The sequence below is a fragment of the Macrotis lagotis genome, chromosome 2 (assembly GCF_037893015.1).
Source record: "Macrotis lagotis isolate mMagLag1 chromosome 2, bilby.v1.9.chrom.fasta, whole genome shotgun sequence".
Lineage (NCBI taxonomy): Eukaryota > Metazoa > Chordata > Mammalia > Peramelemorphia > Peramelidae > Macrotis > Macrotis lagotis.
In genome coordinates this window covers 236,838,744-236,858,090 of record NC_133659.1, presented here as the reverse complement: position 1 = coordinate 236,858,090, position 19,347 = coordinate 236,838,744, and the positions used below count along the sequence as shown (strand labels likewise).

At 36.2% G+C, this 19,347-nt stretch overlaps 1 protein-coding gene across 1 annotated transcript in view; it reads left to right on the top strand.

The window, feature by feature from the left end:
• The window catches only part of NARF (nuclear prelamin A recognition factor), a 94,297-nt gene that overhangs the window by 48,705 nt on the left and 26,245 nt on the right, over positions 1-19,347 (top strand). The window contains exons 6-9 of the mRNA XM_074225217.1: positions 4,236-4,368; positions 5,625-5,756; positions 11,047-11,165; positions 14,761-14,890. Of these exons, the coding sequence (XP_074081318.1) occupies positions 4,236-4,368; positions 5,625-5,756; positions 11,047-11,165; positions 14,761-14,890 (514 nt within the window). The remainder of the gene's footprint in view (positions 1-4,235; positions 4,369-5,624; positions 5,757-11,046; positions 11,166-14,760; positions 14,891-19,347) is intronic.

The following is a 19,347-nucleotide window of genomic DNA, read 5'->3' as shown; positions in this document are numbered from 1 at the left end:
TCTCATTTGATCTTTACAATAATTTTATGGAGATAATTTCTATAACTCTCACCTTTATAGAAGTATATGTATAGCCAACTCAAGTTATATTTAGACTCAGGTCTCTCCTAAGTACAAGCCTGAATTTTTTTTGCTAGGCTATGCCACCACTCTGAAGTTTTATATGTAATTATAAGTTTCCTTTCAATATTAGCCAGAAGTTAGGGGTGGCTAGGTAGCACAGTGGATAAAGCACCAGCCCTGGAGTCAGGAATACCTGGCTTCAAATCTGGTCTCAGACACTTAATAATTACCTAGCTGTGTGATCCTGGGAAAGCTACTTAACCCTATTTGTCTTGCAAAAACCAAAAAAAAAAATGTTAGTTAGAAGTATATCTTATTATTTCATCAAATGAGGGATTTTTTTGTTGTTTTTTAAAGTAAAACAAGATAGTTGGGGCAGCTAGTTGGCACAGTGGATAGAGCACTGGCCCTGGAGTAAGGAGCACCTGAGTTCAAATCTAGCATTAGACACTTTTTTAAAATTTATTTTTATTTTTATTTTTTAATTTATTTTATTTTATTTTTTCTTAGTTTATACAAATAATGTTTTTTATACATTATTAAAATATTCTTGTTTAAGAGTTAAACATAATACCCCCTCCCCCCAAAAATATAGCCCCACATGAGTGATAAAGTAAAGGGGAGAAAAAAATTAAATAATAATAATAATAGGTATGGCCAGGTGGCACAGTGGACGGAGCACTGGCCCTGGGGCCAGGAGCACCTGAGCCCAAATCCGGCCCCAGGCACCCAACAGTCACCCAGCTACATGACCCCGTACAAGCCACCCCAACCCCATTGCCCTGCAAAAAACAAACAAAAAAAAAGACCCAAAATAAAACAAAATAGTAATAATAACAGTAGGGGCAGCCGGGTGGCAGACAGAGCACTGGCCCCTGAGCTAGGAGGACCTGGGTCCAAATCCGGTCCCAGAAACCTAACAATCACCCAGCAGCATGGCCCCAGGCAGACCACCCAGCCCTACCTGCCCTGCAACCCCCCCAAAAACACCAACAGTAACAAAAAATGTGCTTCAGTCTATGTTCCAATACCACCAGCTCTGTTGCGGGTGGATCACATTGTTTATAATAAGTCTATCACAAAGGTTACTTCCATATTTTTCCACCATTGCCATTGCTGATTGCAACTCCCTCCATTCATACTTCTCTATTACAATGTACTATATTTTCTCTCTCCTTTCACTCTGACTCTGCTGTAGGGTAGCTAAGTGGTGCAGCAGACAGATCCCCAGCCCTAGGGCCAAGAGGCCCAGAGCCCACATACCACCCCTTAGGCCCAGCATCCACCCAGCCCTATGGTCCCAGACAGGCCATCCAATCCCAGCCCCTTGCAAGAAGTAAAGAAGAAAATGTGTTATATCTGACCACTCTACCACCATGGTCCATCCTCTCCTCCATCACTCACCTCCCCCCCCTTCCCCCATCCCCCTTCTCTCCTTCTTACTCCAGATGTCTATACCCCATTGAGTATATAATGCTGTTTCCTCTCCTAGCCACCTCTGATGAGAGCAAAGATTCCCTCATTCCCCCTTACCTTCCTCCCTTCCATATCATTGCAATAGCTCATTGTAATAAAGAAAAATCTTATTACATGAAATATCATAGCCTATTCTTCCTCTCCTTTTACCTTTCTCTACATAGTAGGTATGGCCATATTCTACATTTCCCTTTTATCTATTGACTCCATTTTTATATCACTGTATATCTTCAAATTCAGTTTTCTTCTGTGCTTCATCTATAAAAGCTCCTTCTACCTGCTCTATTAAATGAGAAGGTTCATATGGGTATTATCAGTATCATTTTTCTATACAGGAATACATGTAGTTCATCATCATTAAGTCCCTCATATTTTCCCTTCTCTACTCTCTATGCTTCATCTGAGTCCTATATTTGAAGATCAGACCTTCTGTTCAGTTCTGGCCATTCCAACAAGAACATTTGAAACTGCCCTGGTTCATTGAAAGTCCATGTTTTTCCCTGGAAGAGGACGTTCAGTTTTGCTGGGTAGTTGATTCTTGGTTGCATTCTAAGCTCTTTTGCCTTCCCGGAATATTATATTTCAAGCCCTATGAGCTTTTAATGTAGTTGCTGCTAAGTCCTGTGTGATCCTGACTGCAGCTCCACAATATCTGAATTGTGTGTTTCTGACTGCTTGTAATATTTTCTCTTTGACTTGAGAGTTCTGGAACTTGTCTATAATATTCCTGGGGGTTGTTCTTTCTCGGGGAGATTGGTGGATTCTCTACACTTCTATTTTGCCCTCTGCTTCTAGGATATCAGGGCAATTTTCCAATAGTAATTCTTTGAAAATGATGTCAAGGCTCTTTTCCTGGTCGTGACTTTCAGGTATCCCAATAATTTTTAAATTATCTTTCCTAAATCTGTTTTCCTTATCTGTTATTTTTTCAATAAGATATTTCACATTTTCTTCCAATTTTTCATTCTTTTGGTTTTGAAGTATTGTGTCCTGATTTCTCATAAAATCAGCAACCTCCCTCAGTTCCATTCTTTGTCTGAAGGATTTGTTTTCCTCAGAGAGCTTTCTTATCTCTTTCCATCTGGCTGATTCTGCTTTTTAAAGCATTCTTCTCCGCAATAACTTTTTGAACTGTTTTATCCATTTGACCTATGCTAGTTTTTAACATGTTATTTTCTTCAGCATTTTTTTTAATTTCCTTGACTAAGCTGCTGACTTCTTTTTCATGTTTTTCCTGCATCTCTCTCATTTCTTTTTCCAATTTTTCTTATACCTCCCTCACTTCATTTTCAAAGTCTTTTTTGAGCTCTAACATAGCCTTAGCCCAATTTCTGTTTTTCTTGGAGTCTTTAGATGCAGGAGCTTGTACTTCCTCATGTTCAGATTGAGTGTTTTGATCCTTTTTGGGATCATAGGCAAAATATTTTTCAATGGTGTTCCTCTTTTTTCTCTGTTTGTTCATTTATCCAGCCTGTGCCTGGTTTTGGGGTGCTTCCTGAGCTTTTGAGTATTAGTGGGACACCCCCACAAGGATCTCCATGTGTGAGGCTCTGTCTTCTGTGAATGACCACAAGCATACCCCTCTGCCCTGGGGTTGAGGTGGGGGGCCCTGCTGTTCTATGGGGGGGCCTAGACTGCCATCAGGATCTGAATGTGGTCAGAGCCCCAGAGTTCTGTTCCAGGGACAGAGGACAGAGCTCAGCAGTCTTTCTCTACTTCCCTCCCTAGGCTCAACACTCATGCCATGGGGGCTTCTGCTTACCAGCTTCTGCTTCCAGTTCCTGGATCTGGGCTCCCATGGCCACTCTGCTGGCTGTGTGCCCTGAGGGCTGGGCTTCATGTGCTCACTCTGGAAGAGGTCCTCCTGCTGATCCCCCAAGTTGTGCCTGGTGCTCCCTGGGGTGTAGATCAGGAAACTGCCCTTGCTGCTGTGAGCCACAGCTCCCAGCGCTCTTGGGCTGCCTCCAGGAGGCTGAAGTTGCTTTGCTCTGGCGGGCTACCCCTCCAACCCCAGGGAGTGGAGCCTTTCCACTCTTTTCCAGGATACCTTGAGTTGGAGAATAGCTTCACTGGGTCCCTCTGTGGATTCTGTCTCTCGAAAATTTAGAGTCCTTAGTTTATCAGTTTTGATCGAGAGCACCTAAGAGATGGTCCTCTCCTGTGGCCATCATGGCTCTGCCCCTGGGCCTCAGACACTTAATAATTACCTAGCTGTGTGGTCTTAGGCAAGCCACTTAACCCTATTGGCCTTGCAAAAAAGAAAACCTAAAAAAAACCCAAGATAGTTAGTAATGCTAAGAAATGTCGAAGATCATGTATGATATGGATAAGATAATTATTTTGTAGAAATTACTGCGTGTCCATAGCATGTAAAGACTATAACATTTAAAGTCAGCAGCTTCACAAAACTTTGGGGTTGATTTGTGTCATTGCGGATTGTTGGTTGACATTTGGATGTAGTTTTTTCCCCTAGTTCTTCATTAATTCCTTATGTAATGTTTTGGCCAAGTCATTCAACCTCTCTGACTCACTTCTTTCTTTTGAAAAATGAAAATAACAGGACTTGGTTTCTCAATTGGTAGTCTGAAGATTTGATGGGTAGTGAAAGAAATGTTCTTGAAGCTTTTTGGAGAGACATTGTGCATAAATATAGGACACTGTTATTTATATTTTGTCTATTTTGTCTTTTTTTTTAGAAATGTGATACCTCAGCCCACAAAGTGTTGGTGGTGTCTATATGCCCACAGTCTTTGCCTTATTTTGCTGCCAAATTCAGTCTCACTGTAACTGATGCATCAAAAAGACTCTGTGGTTTCCTAAAAAGTCTTGGTAAGTTTGTTTTGTTTTTATAATTACAGTTTTTTGGAGAGAAGGAAAGATGTACTTGGCATTTTAATCATAATCTTTTCCCCTTAGATTCCTTTTCATAAGTGTGTGTGTGGGGGGATGTACTAAGCATGTAAGTGCTACTTCTCTTAGACATTCTTTTAAATGACAGGAGAGTAGATAAGGGACTTGGACTCCAGAACCTCATATTTTTAAACTATATGAGGAGCACTGTTCAACTCTTTGTTTCCTAGCTAGGTAGATTTTTTGAATATTTCAAATTAAGACCTAAATCTCTCATTCAGAGGATAGTTTTTGTGTTTTTACTGTAGTGGTCTACTCTACCCATGTTATGCTTCTTTGTTCTCCTTAAAGTAGAGAAATAAAGTTACTAGTGATTTGAGTGCAGTGTAATAGGTTCTATAGGTACTTATAGCTAAGATGGCAATGAGAAAGACTGTAAAGGAATCCATCTCTCCCATGATTTCTCTAATAAAGAACTAAACATGGTCCTATATAGAATAATGATCAAGAAATCCCAAGAGAATCACTGGCAAGCATCTCCATCCAACCTAAGTCTGCACTAAAAGATAGTAGGCATTGAGAAAGGGGTCCTTCTAGGAACCTAATGCAAACTAAGATAAAGATATCCAAAACTTGTACCCTGACAGGGACATTTTAGAGGACCTGGAAGCCGTCTGTACTCTGGCCAGGAATATTCCAGGAATGGTTTTGCTAGAGCTAACAACTTGAACCAACCACCAAAAAACTAATTGTTAAATTTTCATTGTGAGCATTTCTGCCACAAGCTAGGTTTTAAATTATTGTTTTGAGGATTGTTTAGACTTAATAGGAAATATTAGGAGAAAAAATCAAGATTGAAAAAATAAATGAAAGTATGTTTTGTTATTGTTTATTTATTTCAGTTATGTCTGACTCTTTGTGATTCCAGTTGAGAGTTTTCCTGGCAAAGACCGTGCCTTTTGGCTGTCTGTTTGTATAGTTCTAGTGAGAAAAAGGTCACTGATTTCTTACTGGATTTCCTGGTCGTTATTCAGTGTCATATGCTCTAGTTGATTTAGGGGAAGTCTGCCTCCAGTTTGCGTAGAAAACAAGAATTCTTCTACCATAAACATTTTAAAGAGATTCTAATGGTCTATACTTAATAGCAATTATTTGAAGAACAATATTGACATTGGATCCTAGAAATAATTACCTCATAATTTGAAAATAATGTTTTAATTATATTTTTCTGGCAGGTGTACATTATGTATTTGATTCAACAATAGCTGTTGATTTCAGTATCCTAGAAAGTCAGAAAGAATTTGTACATCGATATCACCAGCAGAAACAAGAACATTCTTTACCTATGTTTGCCTCTGCTTGCCCAGGTCAGTATCCCAAATGTTAATTTGAATAAAGATGTGGAAAATTCTATATTTATTGAATATTGAATTGTGGCAATAAGCTTCTGAAAGTAATGAATTTCAAATAAAGTAGATGGCCTCAACTTGAAGAAAAGTGATCTATTTCTCTAGTAGAACAAAGCAGGGAAGGTGAAGATGTATAGTTAGTTTTGAAGCAATTTATGATGGGAGTTTATAATGGATGTACATAATTCCTCAGTGAATAGATGGGTCATAAGTGGATGGGAAAAGTTTAGGGGGATCTTTTGGAAGAAAGTTTTGTAAAACCTACTGTGGTGAGCATGATAGAGAAATAATCAAGGAAGAATAAAAAGATTATCATGCTGAATTAGGGTCCAATTGAAATTAGTTAATATTTAGAATATATGTGGTATCTTTTTATCATTAACTGTTACTTCAAAATTTTTTCTACAACCTAGGAGCATTTCTTCATCTCTTGTATATCCTCTCCTTCATAATCCTTTATTGACAATTTCTTTCCACCATGGAAAATAATCAACATTGATGGTTTTTATTAGTCATTTTTCTTTTTTAAGTCCATTCATATAACATTTATTCCATTTGGATCAATTTTAATATATATTTTCTTAGCAATTATACTTGATTTATTTTTGAAAGTTTTCTAATTCATTAAGTAAAGCTAGCCATCATCAAGTTATTTCCCCATTAACTGACTGTTTTTTTAGCACATGTATACCAGATAAAACATTTTAAAATCACCAAAAAACTGTGGAATAAAGATACAGAAAGAGAATTAATTAGCTTGGAACAAAAGGTGCAAAAGCTTAAAATATATTCAAAAGATTTGAAACAAAAAAATTGAAAGGTCTCTCATAGGAAACTTGGACCACAGATCAAGGAGATGCCATTTAAGAATCATTTGAGTACATGAATGATGACCAAAAAAAGAGAGTATAGACATCATAGTTCAAGAAATTATAAAAGGAAACTGCCCAGATCTCTTAGAATCAGAGAGGAAAAAAAAATAGAAAAAACCCACTGTCTGCATCTAAAAAAATGACTAGGAGCATCATAATCTATATCTAAAACTACTAGTTCATAGAAAAAAAAAGTACAAATAACTTGAAAGAAAGAATTCAAGTACTATGTAACCACAATCAAGATTACACCCGATTTAACAGCCATTATTCTAATGGAGTAGAAAACTTAATATGTGATATTCCAGAAGGCAAAAAGTCTAGGCTTATAAGCAAGAATAACTTAATCATCAAAATAGAGTACATTCTTGGGGTGGCTAGGTGGCGTAGTGGATAAAGCACCGGCCCTGGAGTCAGGAGTACCTGGGTTCAAATCCGGTCTCAGACACTTAATAATTACCTAGCTGTGCGGCCTTGCACAAGCCACTTAACCCCGTTTGCCTTACAAAAAACCTAAAAAAAAAGAAAAGAAAAAAAAGAAATGTTTAAAAAAAATAGAGTACATTCCTAAAGTGGAAAAAATTGAATTTTTAATGAAATAGAAGTTTTCCAAATATTCCTGATTGAAAAAACTAGAACAATGTAAAAACTTGGAAATATAATCACATCAGGAGAAGTAGTAAAAGGGGAAACATAAACAAGAAAACAAGAGATAAGGTTAAACTGTTGCCATTCTACTACAGGGAGATGTTACATGTATCTCCTTAGAACTCTTATCATTAGTGGTCATAGAGATAGCTTAATTAGAAGATTTGGAAGAGATTAAGTTATATTTATATAATCTTAAAAGAAGAATGGGAAGGAAGGAAAAGCAGAATATATTAGGGAGAGATCAGGGAAGAGAAGGGGATGAGGAAAGGTATGAGGGGGAAAAGTGGGAGGGGGAGCAGGCAACACTTACATCTCATGCTTATTTGCTCAAAAAAAGGGAAAGAATTTAACACATACACATTGGAACATTGAAATACATTTCAATCAAAAGGTAAATAAGAGGGAAAGTGAATAAAAGAAAGGAGAGAATAAAAAGGTCAAAAAAGGAAGGATTAGTGTTAAACAAAATAACCTATTAGCAAGGGAACAGGAAAAAAAGGGAAAGTATAAAAAAATAGGGTGGAGTTAAACCTAAAATTAACTGTGCCTATGAACAAAATGAAATCATCCATAAAACAGAAGAGAATAACAGAATGGATTGGAAACAAGAATTCAACAATATATGGTTGAATATATGGATATGGGTTACCTGAAACAGAAAGATATATACAGAGTAAAAAATAAGAAACTGGATGGAGCAAAATCTGTAATGCTTCAGTTGAAGTAAAAAACTCTAGGGTAGAAGTCATGATCTCAGGGAAAAAAGAGCAAAAATATACTTAATTAAAAGAGTTAAACTATAGGACATCAAACTAAATATATATATGCACCAATTTACAGCATCTAAATTCTTAAAGGAGGAGTTAATGAGTTAATTGAAGAAATAGATAAATATTGCTGCAATAGGAAGGAATCAATGCAAATATATAAAAAAGAAAAATTTAGGAAATGAATAGAATTTTTAAAAAATTAAATACAGTAAAACTGGAAAAAGAAAGGAATTGCCTGTTTCTCAATTGTGCATGGCAACTTGGAAAAAAATGTTTATGTATTAGGACTTAAAAGTTCATAGACATGCAGAAAAGTAGAAATATTAAACGTATCTTTTCTGTGGAAAGGGAAGCAGTTTATGACTAAAGAAGAGATGGAGAATATTATTAAAACAAACTAGATGATTGCGATTAAATTAAATTAAAAAGCTTTTGCCCAGAAAAAAACTACTGTAACCAAGATCAAAAGAAATGTAGTAAACTAAGAAACAATCTTTATAATTAATGTTTCTGTCAAAGGACTGATTTCTAAAATATACAGAGAACTGAGTCAAATTTTAAAAAACGCGCCATTCCCCAATTGACAAATAGTCAAAGGATATGCAAAGGCAATTTATAGATGAGGAGATCAAAGCAATCTATAGTAATATGAAAAATTGCTCTAAATCATTACTTATTAGAGAAATGCAAATTAAAGCTTCTCTGAGGTACCACCTCACACCTCTCAGAGTGGCCAATATGACCAGAAAGGATAATGATCATTGTTGGAAGGGTTGTGGGGAATCTAGGACACTATTACATTGTTGGTAGAGCTGTGAACTCATCCAACCTTTCTGGAAGGAAATGTGGAAATAAGCCCAAAGGGCAACAAAAATGTGCATACCCTTTGATCCAGCAATACCACTACTGGGTCTATACCCTGAAGAGATGATGAAATTTGTACAAAATATTCATAGCAGCCCTGTTTGTGGTGGCAAAGAATTAGAAATCAAGTAAATGTCCTTCAGTTGGGGAATGGCTTAGCAAACTATGGTATATGTATGTCATGGAACACTATTATTCTATTAGAAACCAGGAGGGATGGGAATTCAGGGAAGCCTGGAGGGATTTGCATGAACTTATGCTGAGTGAGATGAGCAGAACCAGAAAAAACACTATACACCCAACAGCAACATGGAGGCAATGATCAACCTTGATGAACTTGCTCATGCCATCAGTGCAACAGTCAGGGACAATTTGGGGCTCTCTGCAATAGAGAATACCATCTGTATCCAGAGAAAGAACTGTGGAGTTTGAACAAAGACCAAGGACTATTACCTTAAATTTAGAAAAAAAAACTTATTGTCTGATCTTGTTATCTCTTATATGTTTCTTCCTTAAGGATATGATTTTTCTCTCATCACATCCAGTTTAGATCAATGTATACCATGGAACAATATAAAGACTGGCAAATTGCCTTCTGTGGAAGGTGTGCAGAGATTAGGGAAAAAAATTATAAAACTCAAAATAAATAAAATCATTAAAAAAATACCAAAGGGGGGAAAAAAGAAATATTAAATAGATCTTTTACTTACTACAATGTTATAATAGGGATATTCAATAGAGGGCTATTTGAATTTGAGATATTTATATTAAATCAGTGTAATTAATTTGAAGTATAAATTAATTGAAAATTATACAACAATCCTAAAAAATGAATATATCAATAGATAGAAACAATCATTTCATCACAGATAATGACAGCAAAGAGATTGCTGAAATTTTCATACCCATACATAGCAAAACTTGTGGGATACAGCAGAAGCAGATTTTAGGGGAAATTTTTTCAGTCTCTTTATCTTGACTTGAAGTTTCAGAGTATTTAAATTGTTATTTTTTTTGTTGCTTGTAGTATTTTTCTCCCTAAGCTTTAAAACTGGACTGTGATGTTCCTGTGAGTTTTCATCTTAGGATCTCTTTGAGGTGGTGATTGATGCATTTTTTCATATTTCTATTTTATCTTCTGGTTCTAGAACTTTAGCACAATTTTTCTTAATAATTTCTTATAGTAATGTATCTAGATTCTTTTTAATCATAACTTTCTGGTAGTCCAGAAATGCTTGTATTGTCTCTTCTTGATCTGTTGTCTAGATCAGTTGTTTTTCTAATGAGATGTTTCACATTTTCTTCTATTTTTTCATTCTCTTGATTTTGTTTTATTATTTCTTAATGTCTTTCCCTGATTCAGTTCTAGTTTTAAGAAGTTGTTTTCTTCCTTAAGTTTTTAGATCTCTTATTTTTTGACTTTTCATAATTTTCTTGATTTTCTTGTATTGCTCTTATTTTTTTCTACTTATTCTTCATTCTCTTATTTGGTTTTTTGGTTTGTTTGTTTTTTTTAGTTTTTTGCAAGGCAATGGGGTTAAGTGGCTTGCCCAAGGACACACAGCTAGGCAATTATTAAGTGTCTGAGGGCAAATTTGAACTCAGGTATTCCTGACTCCAGGGCTGGTGCTCTATCCACTGCGCCACCTAGCAGCCCCTTCTTATTTGTTTTTTTTTTTTAGGTTTTTGGCAAGGTAGATGGGGTTAAGTGGCTTGCCCAAGGCCACACAGCTATGTAATTATTAACTTTCTGAGACTGGATTTGAACCCAGATACTCCTGACTCCAAGGCCAGTACTTTATCCACTATGCCACCTAGCCGCCCCTCTTATTTGGTTTTAAAGAGTCCATTAAAAGCTTTTCCAAGAACTCTTTTTGGGCTTGTGATCATATGACATTTTTGTTTGAAGTACGAATGATTTTTTAAATCTCACTAACTTCTGAGTATGAACCCAAATCTTCTCTATCCCCATAGATTGTTTTTATGTGAATAAGAAATTTTAAAGATTAGGAACAGAAAAGAAGAAAGCATTAAATATTACCTTAGCAATAACATAATAATATCACTAAATAAACTTTGTGGTCATTTTAGGTTGGATCCAGTATGCAGAAAGGGTGCTGGGTAACCCAATTACACCACATATATGTACTGCAAAATCCCCCCAGCAGATCATGGGATCACTGGTGAAGGATTACTTTGCCAGACAACAGGTAATTTGGTTTTCTTTCTATGTCTCTTATTTGTTTGTGACTTTCATCTGTGTGTAATAGTTCAGTCTGAAATCAGATTTATGTTTTAAATCATTAATTCTCATTCTCCTACAAAGATTCCTGGTTATAGGGTCCTCCTCTAAGGTTATTAGGACAAGAGTTGGCAGTAGAACCTAAGACATCTAGCCATTTATGGAACTCTGCCAATAGCAGCCATTTCCATATTTTTCATTTTCTTTTCTTTCACTTCTTTTTTCTTCTTTCTTCTTTTCTGTTATTCTATAACAAACAGTTGGTTAATCCAAAGTATCTGGTCAATTTTCCCACTAATATACCATCTATGCATATTATACATTGATCATAATAGCTAGCATTTATTTATATAGCATTTTAAGGTTTGCAATTATATTTTATTTAACTCTGCGAGAATGATGCTATTATTATCTCCATTTTGCAGATGAAGAGACTAAAACTTAGTAAGGTTAAGTGACTTGCCCGGGGTCACACATTTATTAAGTATTCAAGGCAGTTTTGAAAAACTCAGGTCTTCTCAACTTCCAGTATAACACTCTATCTATTACACCACCTTCCTTCTTCATTAAATCATTAAGCATTTATTAAATGCCTGCTGTGTACCAGGCACTGTGCCAAGTACTGGTAATTCAAAGAAACACAGACAATCCTTGCTTCAAAGAGATCAGTCTAATAGGAGAAGACAACATGTAAACAGTGATGTGAAAACAAGATATAGACAGGATAAACTGAAAATAATTTCAGAAGGAAGATAATGATATCTCAGTGGTATCAACTTGCAGGCCCTAGCACACATATAGGGATTCAATAAATCTTTAATGTTCAGATAGTTCAATTCACTTGGACCCACCCCCACCCCACAGTGAAGGAGCTATTATTTAAAATAATCTTCTAAATAAATCTCTCCAGGTTTTTCACTATTCTAAGTAGCTGCATAAAAAGACCCAACCCCTCTCCATACTAGAAGAATTTATCATATAATTGGGTGGTAACAGAGTATATAGAAAGAAAGAGCCTTGGCTAGAAATTAGAAAACCTATTTTGAACCCTACTGAGCTCTCTCTCTCTCTCTCTCTCTCTCTCTCTCTCTCTCTCTCTCTCTCTCTCTCTCTCTCTCTCTCCCTCCCTCTCTCCCTCTCTCTCTCTTCCTCTCCCTCTCTCCCCCATCCCCCACTCACTCTTTCCTCTCTTATCCTCAATTTATTCATCAATAAAATGGGATTGAAAATACTTGTCAGTCACTATATAATTGGATTGATGTCATGTGGTTTTTTTGTAAGCCCTTATAGTGCTTTAGAGATCTGAGTTAACTTATGAAAATGGCACAAGATAGTATATCAATGCTGAATTTTCTCATTTCCTTGCTATAGAAGATGAACAAAGGGCAAGGCTGGTGTGGGCTGTTCCAGTTCTGTTTCTGTGTCCATTTCCATTTCCTTTTCTATCCACTTTTATTTCTTTGGAGTAAGAGCTTGTCGAGAGAAGTGGGTAGAGCCTTTCAGATGGGGGAAAGAGCATGAACAAAGGCACACCAGTCGTATCTTTAAAGATAGATATTAATTAGGGATAGGATTTCATGACAAGGGTAGGTTAAATGTCCATGAGAAGAACTATATAGCCTTTGATTGTGAACTCCTAAAGGACTGACCTCAAGATTTTTCTTAGTTTCTTATACTTTCTCCTTCAGAGATTCATTTTGTTGGAAGTGACATGTTAAACTATATTAATAAATTTCTTTTATGTGTTGCAATATAGCACTAGGACTGACAGATCTGGCTTCCAGATCTCTACTAATATTCCCCTTAGGATTCTAGGGTTGAGTGTTTTCCCATGCTAATATTATTGCTTAGGGGGCAGCTAGGTGGGCACAGTGGATAGAGCACCAGCCCTGAAGTCAGGACACTTAATAGTTACCTAACTGTGTGTCCTTGGGCAAGTCACTTAACCCCATTGCCTTGTAAAAAACTAAAAAAAAATACTATTGCTCATGCACAGTTTCCCCTCTATAATTAGCCAGCCTTCACTCCAATCTCTATTTGACCATTTAATCGCACCTCAATATCAATTAACCAATTGATATCATTTAACTTTTACAAAGGAATGTTTGCTGAGAAAGTATAATAAGGACAGAAGAGCAAATATATCATCTCCTGTAACAGGGCTTACTCTCTTCTACATATCACTTGGTTCCTAGGACAGTGGGCTCAAATGTCATAAAGAGATTGCTTAAGCCATAGTATTCTTTTTTAAAATTTATTTTTATTAAAGATATTATTTGAGTTTTACAGTTTTCCCCCCAATCTTGCTTCCCTCCCCCCACCCCCACCCCACAGATAGCACTCTGTCAGTCTTTACCCTGTTTCCATGTTGTACCTTGATCCAAATTGGGTGTGATGAGAGAGAAATCATATCCTTAAAGAGAGCAGAATTCTCAGAGGTAACAAGATTAGACAATAAGATATCTATTTTTTCCTAAATTAAAGGGAATAGTCCTTGTACTTTGTTCAAACTCCACAGCTCCTTATCTGAATATAGATGGTACTCTCCTTTGCAGACAGCCCAAAATTGTTCCTAATTGTTGCACTGATGGAATGAGCAAGTCCTTCAAGGTTGAACATCACTCCCATGTTGCTGTTAGGCTGTACAGTGTTTTTTTGGTTCTGCTCATCTCACTCAGCATCAGTTCATGCAAATCCCTCCAGGTTTCCCTGAAATCCCATCCCTCCTGGTTTCTAATAGAACAATAGTGTTCCATGACATACATATACCACAGTTTGCTAAGCCATTCCCCAATTGAAGGACATTTACTGGATTTCCAATTCTTTGCCACCAGAAACAGAAGCCATAGTATTCTGATCAAGTTCATAGGTTAGCCAGTGGATGAGATTCTCTCTTCTTTGCAGGTCATGATGTCTTGGTTATGCAAATTGCTTCTCAGAGCTGATTACTGGTAGAATCTTCAATGGACTCCATTTTCTTGACCTCTGATGGCTCCAACTTGTTACATCTTTGATACTCATTCACCTAACATTAGGAAAGAATGACAGAAATAGGCAACACCATTCAGTCACAACCACATGGTGGCCAAGTAGGGAAAGTTATCAGTGGACAGCATCAGACCTCCCCAGTTGAAGTCTTCTTGAGAAAAGAGAAAGCTTTCAACTGTTTAAGCTTTTTTATACATATTCAGTTCTAGCTCAGCCACCAATTTTAAGTCTTTTCATCACTGCCTAGTAAGCAAGCAGAAAACAGAATATTTGTGTCTATTCTCTTCTCCATTATACATGTCCTGAAACCAACTCACAGACCTCCAGTGGACACATTGCATATTCTCTGAGGATGGACATTCACTGGCTAATTTCCCCAGTATGCAAGGTTTACCATATTTGTTAGTTGTAAGACATTTGATTTAAATTTAGTTGGGTGGCAAGACATTTTTGTAATGTAGTCATCATCATTTTTGTTTTTACATGAACTCAAGTTCTACTTAACTCTCAGTTTTAAGGTGCCATGGTCAATTTTAAGCCAGCCCTGAAATAATGATTTACATTTTTCTCTGCAGAACTTGTCTCCAGATAAAATTTTCCATATCATTGTGGCTCCTTGTTATGACAAGAAACTGGAAGCCCTTAGAGAAGATTTTTACACTGCTTCATATAATTCTCATGATGTTGATTGTGTGTTAACATCAGGTAAAATGATTTCTCTCTTTACCTCATCATTTGTTTCCTACCGTAAAAAGACTTTTTTTTGCCAGTTTTTGTGATTAGTGCTAAGAAATGTATTTGGTATTGAACAGTATAAAGAGGCCCTATATTTATTTTAAATTATTTATTAGTAGGAGATCTTTGTTTAGGAATGCTAACTTCGCAAAGTTTCTATGCTAGACCAGTTGTTTTGATCCTAAGAGGGTGCTTTTACATCCCTGACTTCATGAAGGTTAATAAACACTTAAAATGAAAAGAGCTAGCATATGAATACATGTGCACTCATCTAAGAACAATTTTAATCATACCAAATTGAAAACTTCCCCAGAAAATGGCAAAAATAAAGTAAATTTAGTGTCCTTTAATTTTAAATTAAAATGTGTAGATTGTATATCTCCCACTTCCTTCTGTAAACTAGTAGAAACATAGCTTGTTACTAAAATAATTATTCAACAGGGGAATTTAATTAGAAGCATTATCTGAGTTGCTCATCAGGTGGTAGCACTATTTAAGTTGCCCGGCCAACCTAAATTACTTTATCTGGTACCTGCATAAAAATTGTCTTTTCCTAAAAAGTTACAATATGCTCCATGTTTTCCTTATTATAGTCTCACTGGAACTTTTTTGCTAAGTACCCTTTATTAACTCCCCTTTGGCTGATTCCAAAAATTAATTTAGAAGGTAAAATAGAATACTGCTTAAAAAAAATAATAAAATACTAAAACTTTTGCCTACCAGCTCCTGGCTCCACTCCTCATTTCACTGTGAACTGCATTTCATAGATTCAAAGACTTAGCATGCTATGATCACATAGTTTGCTATATATAGAATAAAATGAAATGGAAAATAGTCTATACAGTCTTATATAGAGAGACACTCATTTCTAGTTAGTCCTGTTGCCTTTCAAGTTTATAGACACAGCTTGGGGAAATCCTAATCACAATCACCATTTATTGTTTTGTTGTTCAGTCATTTCAGTCGTGTCAGACTCTTAATGAGTTCATTTTAGGGTTTTCTTAGCAAAGCTACTGAAGTGGTTTGCTATTTCCTTCTCCTGCTCGTTTCACAAAGAGGAACTAAGGCAAACAGGGTTAAGTGATTTGCCCAAAGTCACACAGCTAGTCAGTGTCTCAGACTGGATTTGAAATCAGGCAGATGAATCTTCTTGATTCCCAGCCCAGTGCTCTATCCACTGTCACCTAGATGCCTATACACTTACCCTTAGATTATGGGAAAGAGCCACTCCCTATCTCAGGATCATGGACTAGGGAAGGTAGTGAGGGAAATAAATTTCCCAGTTTACCTTCTGAACAGAATTAGAGTTAACTGTATATGTTGCTCTGGGGATCTCTACCTCTTTTAGACTTAAAAACACACAGTTGCACTGGTTGCCTCTCATTGTAGAGAGGCATCTGACTACTGCTAAGTATAGTGTCTGTACCTCTCCCTGGACTCCAGTAATTTAGCTGCTACCCCACCTTCTTTCTCAGAAGTCTGAATTTCAGGAGTCATAGAAAAAGGACAGGAGGTAAAAAGGGGACACTATATGTTTTTATCCTACCATAGTGATTTTTGATCATGATCTTTGGATGAAGGAGGAATTAGAATCATCAGAAACTGCTCTCCCAGCTATTTCTCTGGGACTCATTTCCTGAAACTAGATGAAAAAAATTAGGAGATAAATAGGACAAGCAGAATCATAAGTTATATAAGGTATTCTTGAATGGTTTTTTTAAAGGTGCAATTTGGGAATATAAAAACCTATTCATGATCCTTTTCTTCTTATTGTTTCTCATTTTATTTATAATAGACATTTGGAGTTCTGAAGATTCCAATTAGTCAAGGTTTTTGTTGTTGTTTTCCCAGACTTTCCAGTTATTTTTTCTGTTATTTATTTGGGGGTATTGAAACCCCATGTAGACATTCATTGAAAGAGACAGAAAGAGATGAACTAAAGCAATGAATAGGAGAGTCAGCAATATTACCATAAAATAGTTGCTTATCTGTGTTCTTTACATATTTTTGTATACCTGGAAACAGAACCCCACTTTAACAGTGGTAAAATCAAGTCATAGGCTGGGGAAATGAGCAAACAGCAAAAGAAAACAGTCAGACCATAGACAATTACTTTGGTCCTATGGAATATCAAGATACACACTCAGAAGAAGATAAAGTCAAACTTCTGAATTCACAGTCTCTGAGAAAAATATGAATTGGTTTCAGACTATGGAAGAACTCAAAAAAGATTTTGAAAGTCAGGTAAGGGAACTAGAGGAAAAACTGGGAAGAGAAATGAGAATGATGTGAGAAAATCATGAAAACCAAGTCAGCAGCTTGATGGAGATATAAAAAATACTGAAGATAATTACATCTTAAAAATCAGTTTGGGTCAAATGAATAAAGCAGTCCAAAAGTCCAATGAGAAGAAGAATGCCTTAAAAAGCAGAATTGACCAGAGAGAAAAGATACATAAGTTCTCTGAAGAAAATAATTCCTTACAAATAAAACAAATCAAAAGAATGAAAAACTAGAAGAAAATGTGAAATATCTCATTGGAAAAACAACTGATGTGGAAAACAAATCAAAGAGAGGTCATTTTAAAATTATTAGACTGCCTGAAAGTCATGACCAAAAAAAAAAGCTTAGATGTCATATTTCAAGAAATTCTCCAGGAAAATTGCTCTTATATCTTAGAAGCATAAGATAAAATAGAAATTGAAAGAATTCATCAATCACCTCCTGAAAGAGATCCCAAAATAAAAACTCCCAAGAATATTACAGCCAAATTTCAGAACTCTCAAGTCATGGAGAAATTGTTACAAGCAGCCAGAAAGAAACAATTCAAATATCGTGGAACTACAGTCAGGATAACACTTGATTTAGCAGCTTCTACTTTAGGGCTTGTAGGACTTGTTTTGTTCCAGAAAGCAAAAGAGCTTAGATTACAACCAAGAATCAACTACCCAACAAAACTGAGTATATTCTTTTGGGAAAAAGGGGGCATTCAATGAAATAGGGGACTTTCAAACTTTCCTGATGAAATGACCAGAGCTGAACAGAAAGTTTATTTTTCAAATACAGAACACAGGTGAAGAATAGAAAGAGTGGAGCAGAAGGGTAAATCATGAAGTATTTAATGATGTTAAACTGCTTGTATTCCTGGATAGGAAGATGATACTGATAACTCATATGAACCTTCTTGTTATTAGGGCAACTAGAAGGAACTTATATAGACAAGGCACAGGAGGGAATTGAATTTGATGATATATTAAAAAGATGGCATTAAGGGAAGAAAGGAAAGGAGAAGTAGAATGGAGTAAGTTGTTTCATTATAAAAGAGACAAGAGAAGATAAGGGGTGGTGAGTGGCTCAGAGAGGGAGTGTGTATAATTTGGATATAGAAATCTATTTTACCTTAAAGGAAAATAGGAGGGGAACTGGGATAGGAGAAAGGGGATAGGGAAAAGGAGGACAGGGTGAAGTTGATAGAAGAGAAGAAAGATCTTGGGAGAGGTAGTCAGATGTAACACACTTTTGAGGAGGGACAGGGTGAAAGGGAGAATAGAATAAATGTGGGTAGAGGGGAATGGAGGGAAATATAGTTAGCAATAGCAACTGTGGGGAAAAAATATTGAAGCGATTTCTCTGATGGACTTATGATAAAGAATGCTATTCATCCTAAAGACAGAGCTGATGGTGGCTGAATAAAGACTGGAGCATACTTTTTTTTCTCACTTTATTTTCTTGAGTTTTCTCTTTGTGGGAGGCACAAATTCGTAACTATTATAGTAATGTTTTTCATGACTACACTTTTTTTTTTAGGATTTTGCAAGGCAAATGGGGTTAAGTGGCTTGCCCAAGGACACACAGCTAGGTAATTATTAAGTGTCTGAGGCCAGATTTGAACTCAGGTACTCCTGACTCCAAGACTGGTGCTCTATCTACTGCGCCACCTAGCCACCCCCAATGGCTACACATTTTTAACTCATACGAAGTAACTAGTAGGGTGAGAAGGGAGAGAATTTGGAACTCAGGATTTTGAAAGTAAATGTTACAATTTGCTTTTGCATATAGCTGGGGAGAAAATTTAAAAAGAAAGAAAAAGAAAACTAGAACAAACCAAAAGAGTGAAAAATAGCATGCTTCAGTCTGCATTCACATTCCATCAGTTCTTTCTCTGTAGGATAGGATTTTTCATTATAAGTTCTTTGAGATTGCCTTAGATCATTGTATTGCTGAAAATAATCAAGGCATTCATGATTCTTCATTGTGTAATTTTATTGTTAATGTGTACATTGTTCCCATTCTACTTATTTCACTTTGCATCAGTGTGTGTAAGTCTCTCTAGGTTTTTCTGAAATCATCCTGCTTGTCCTTTTTAAACAGCACAATAATAGTCTATCACAATCATCCCTACCTGTTTAGCCATTCCCCAACTGATA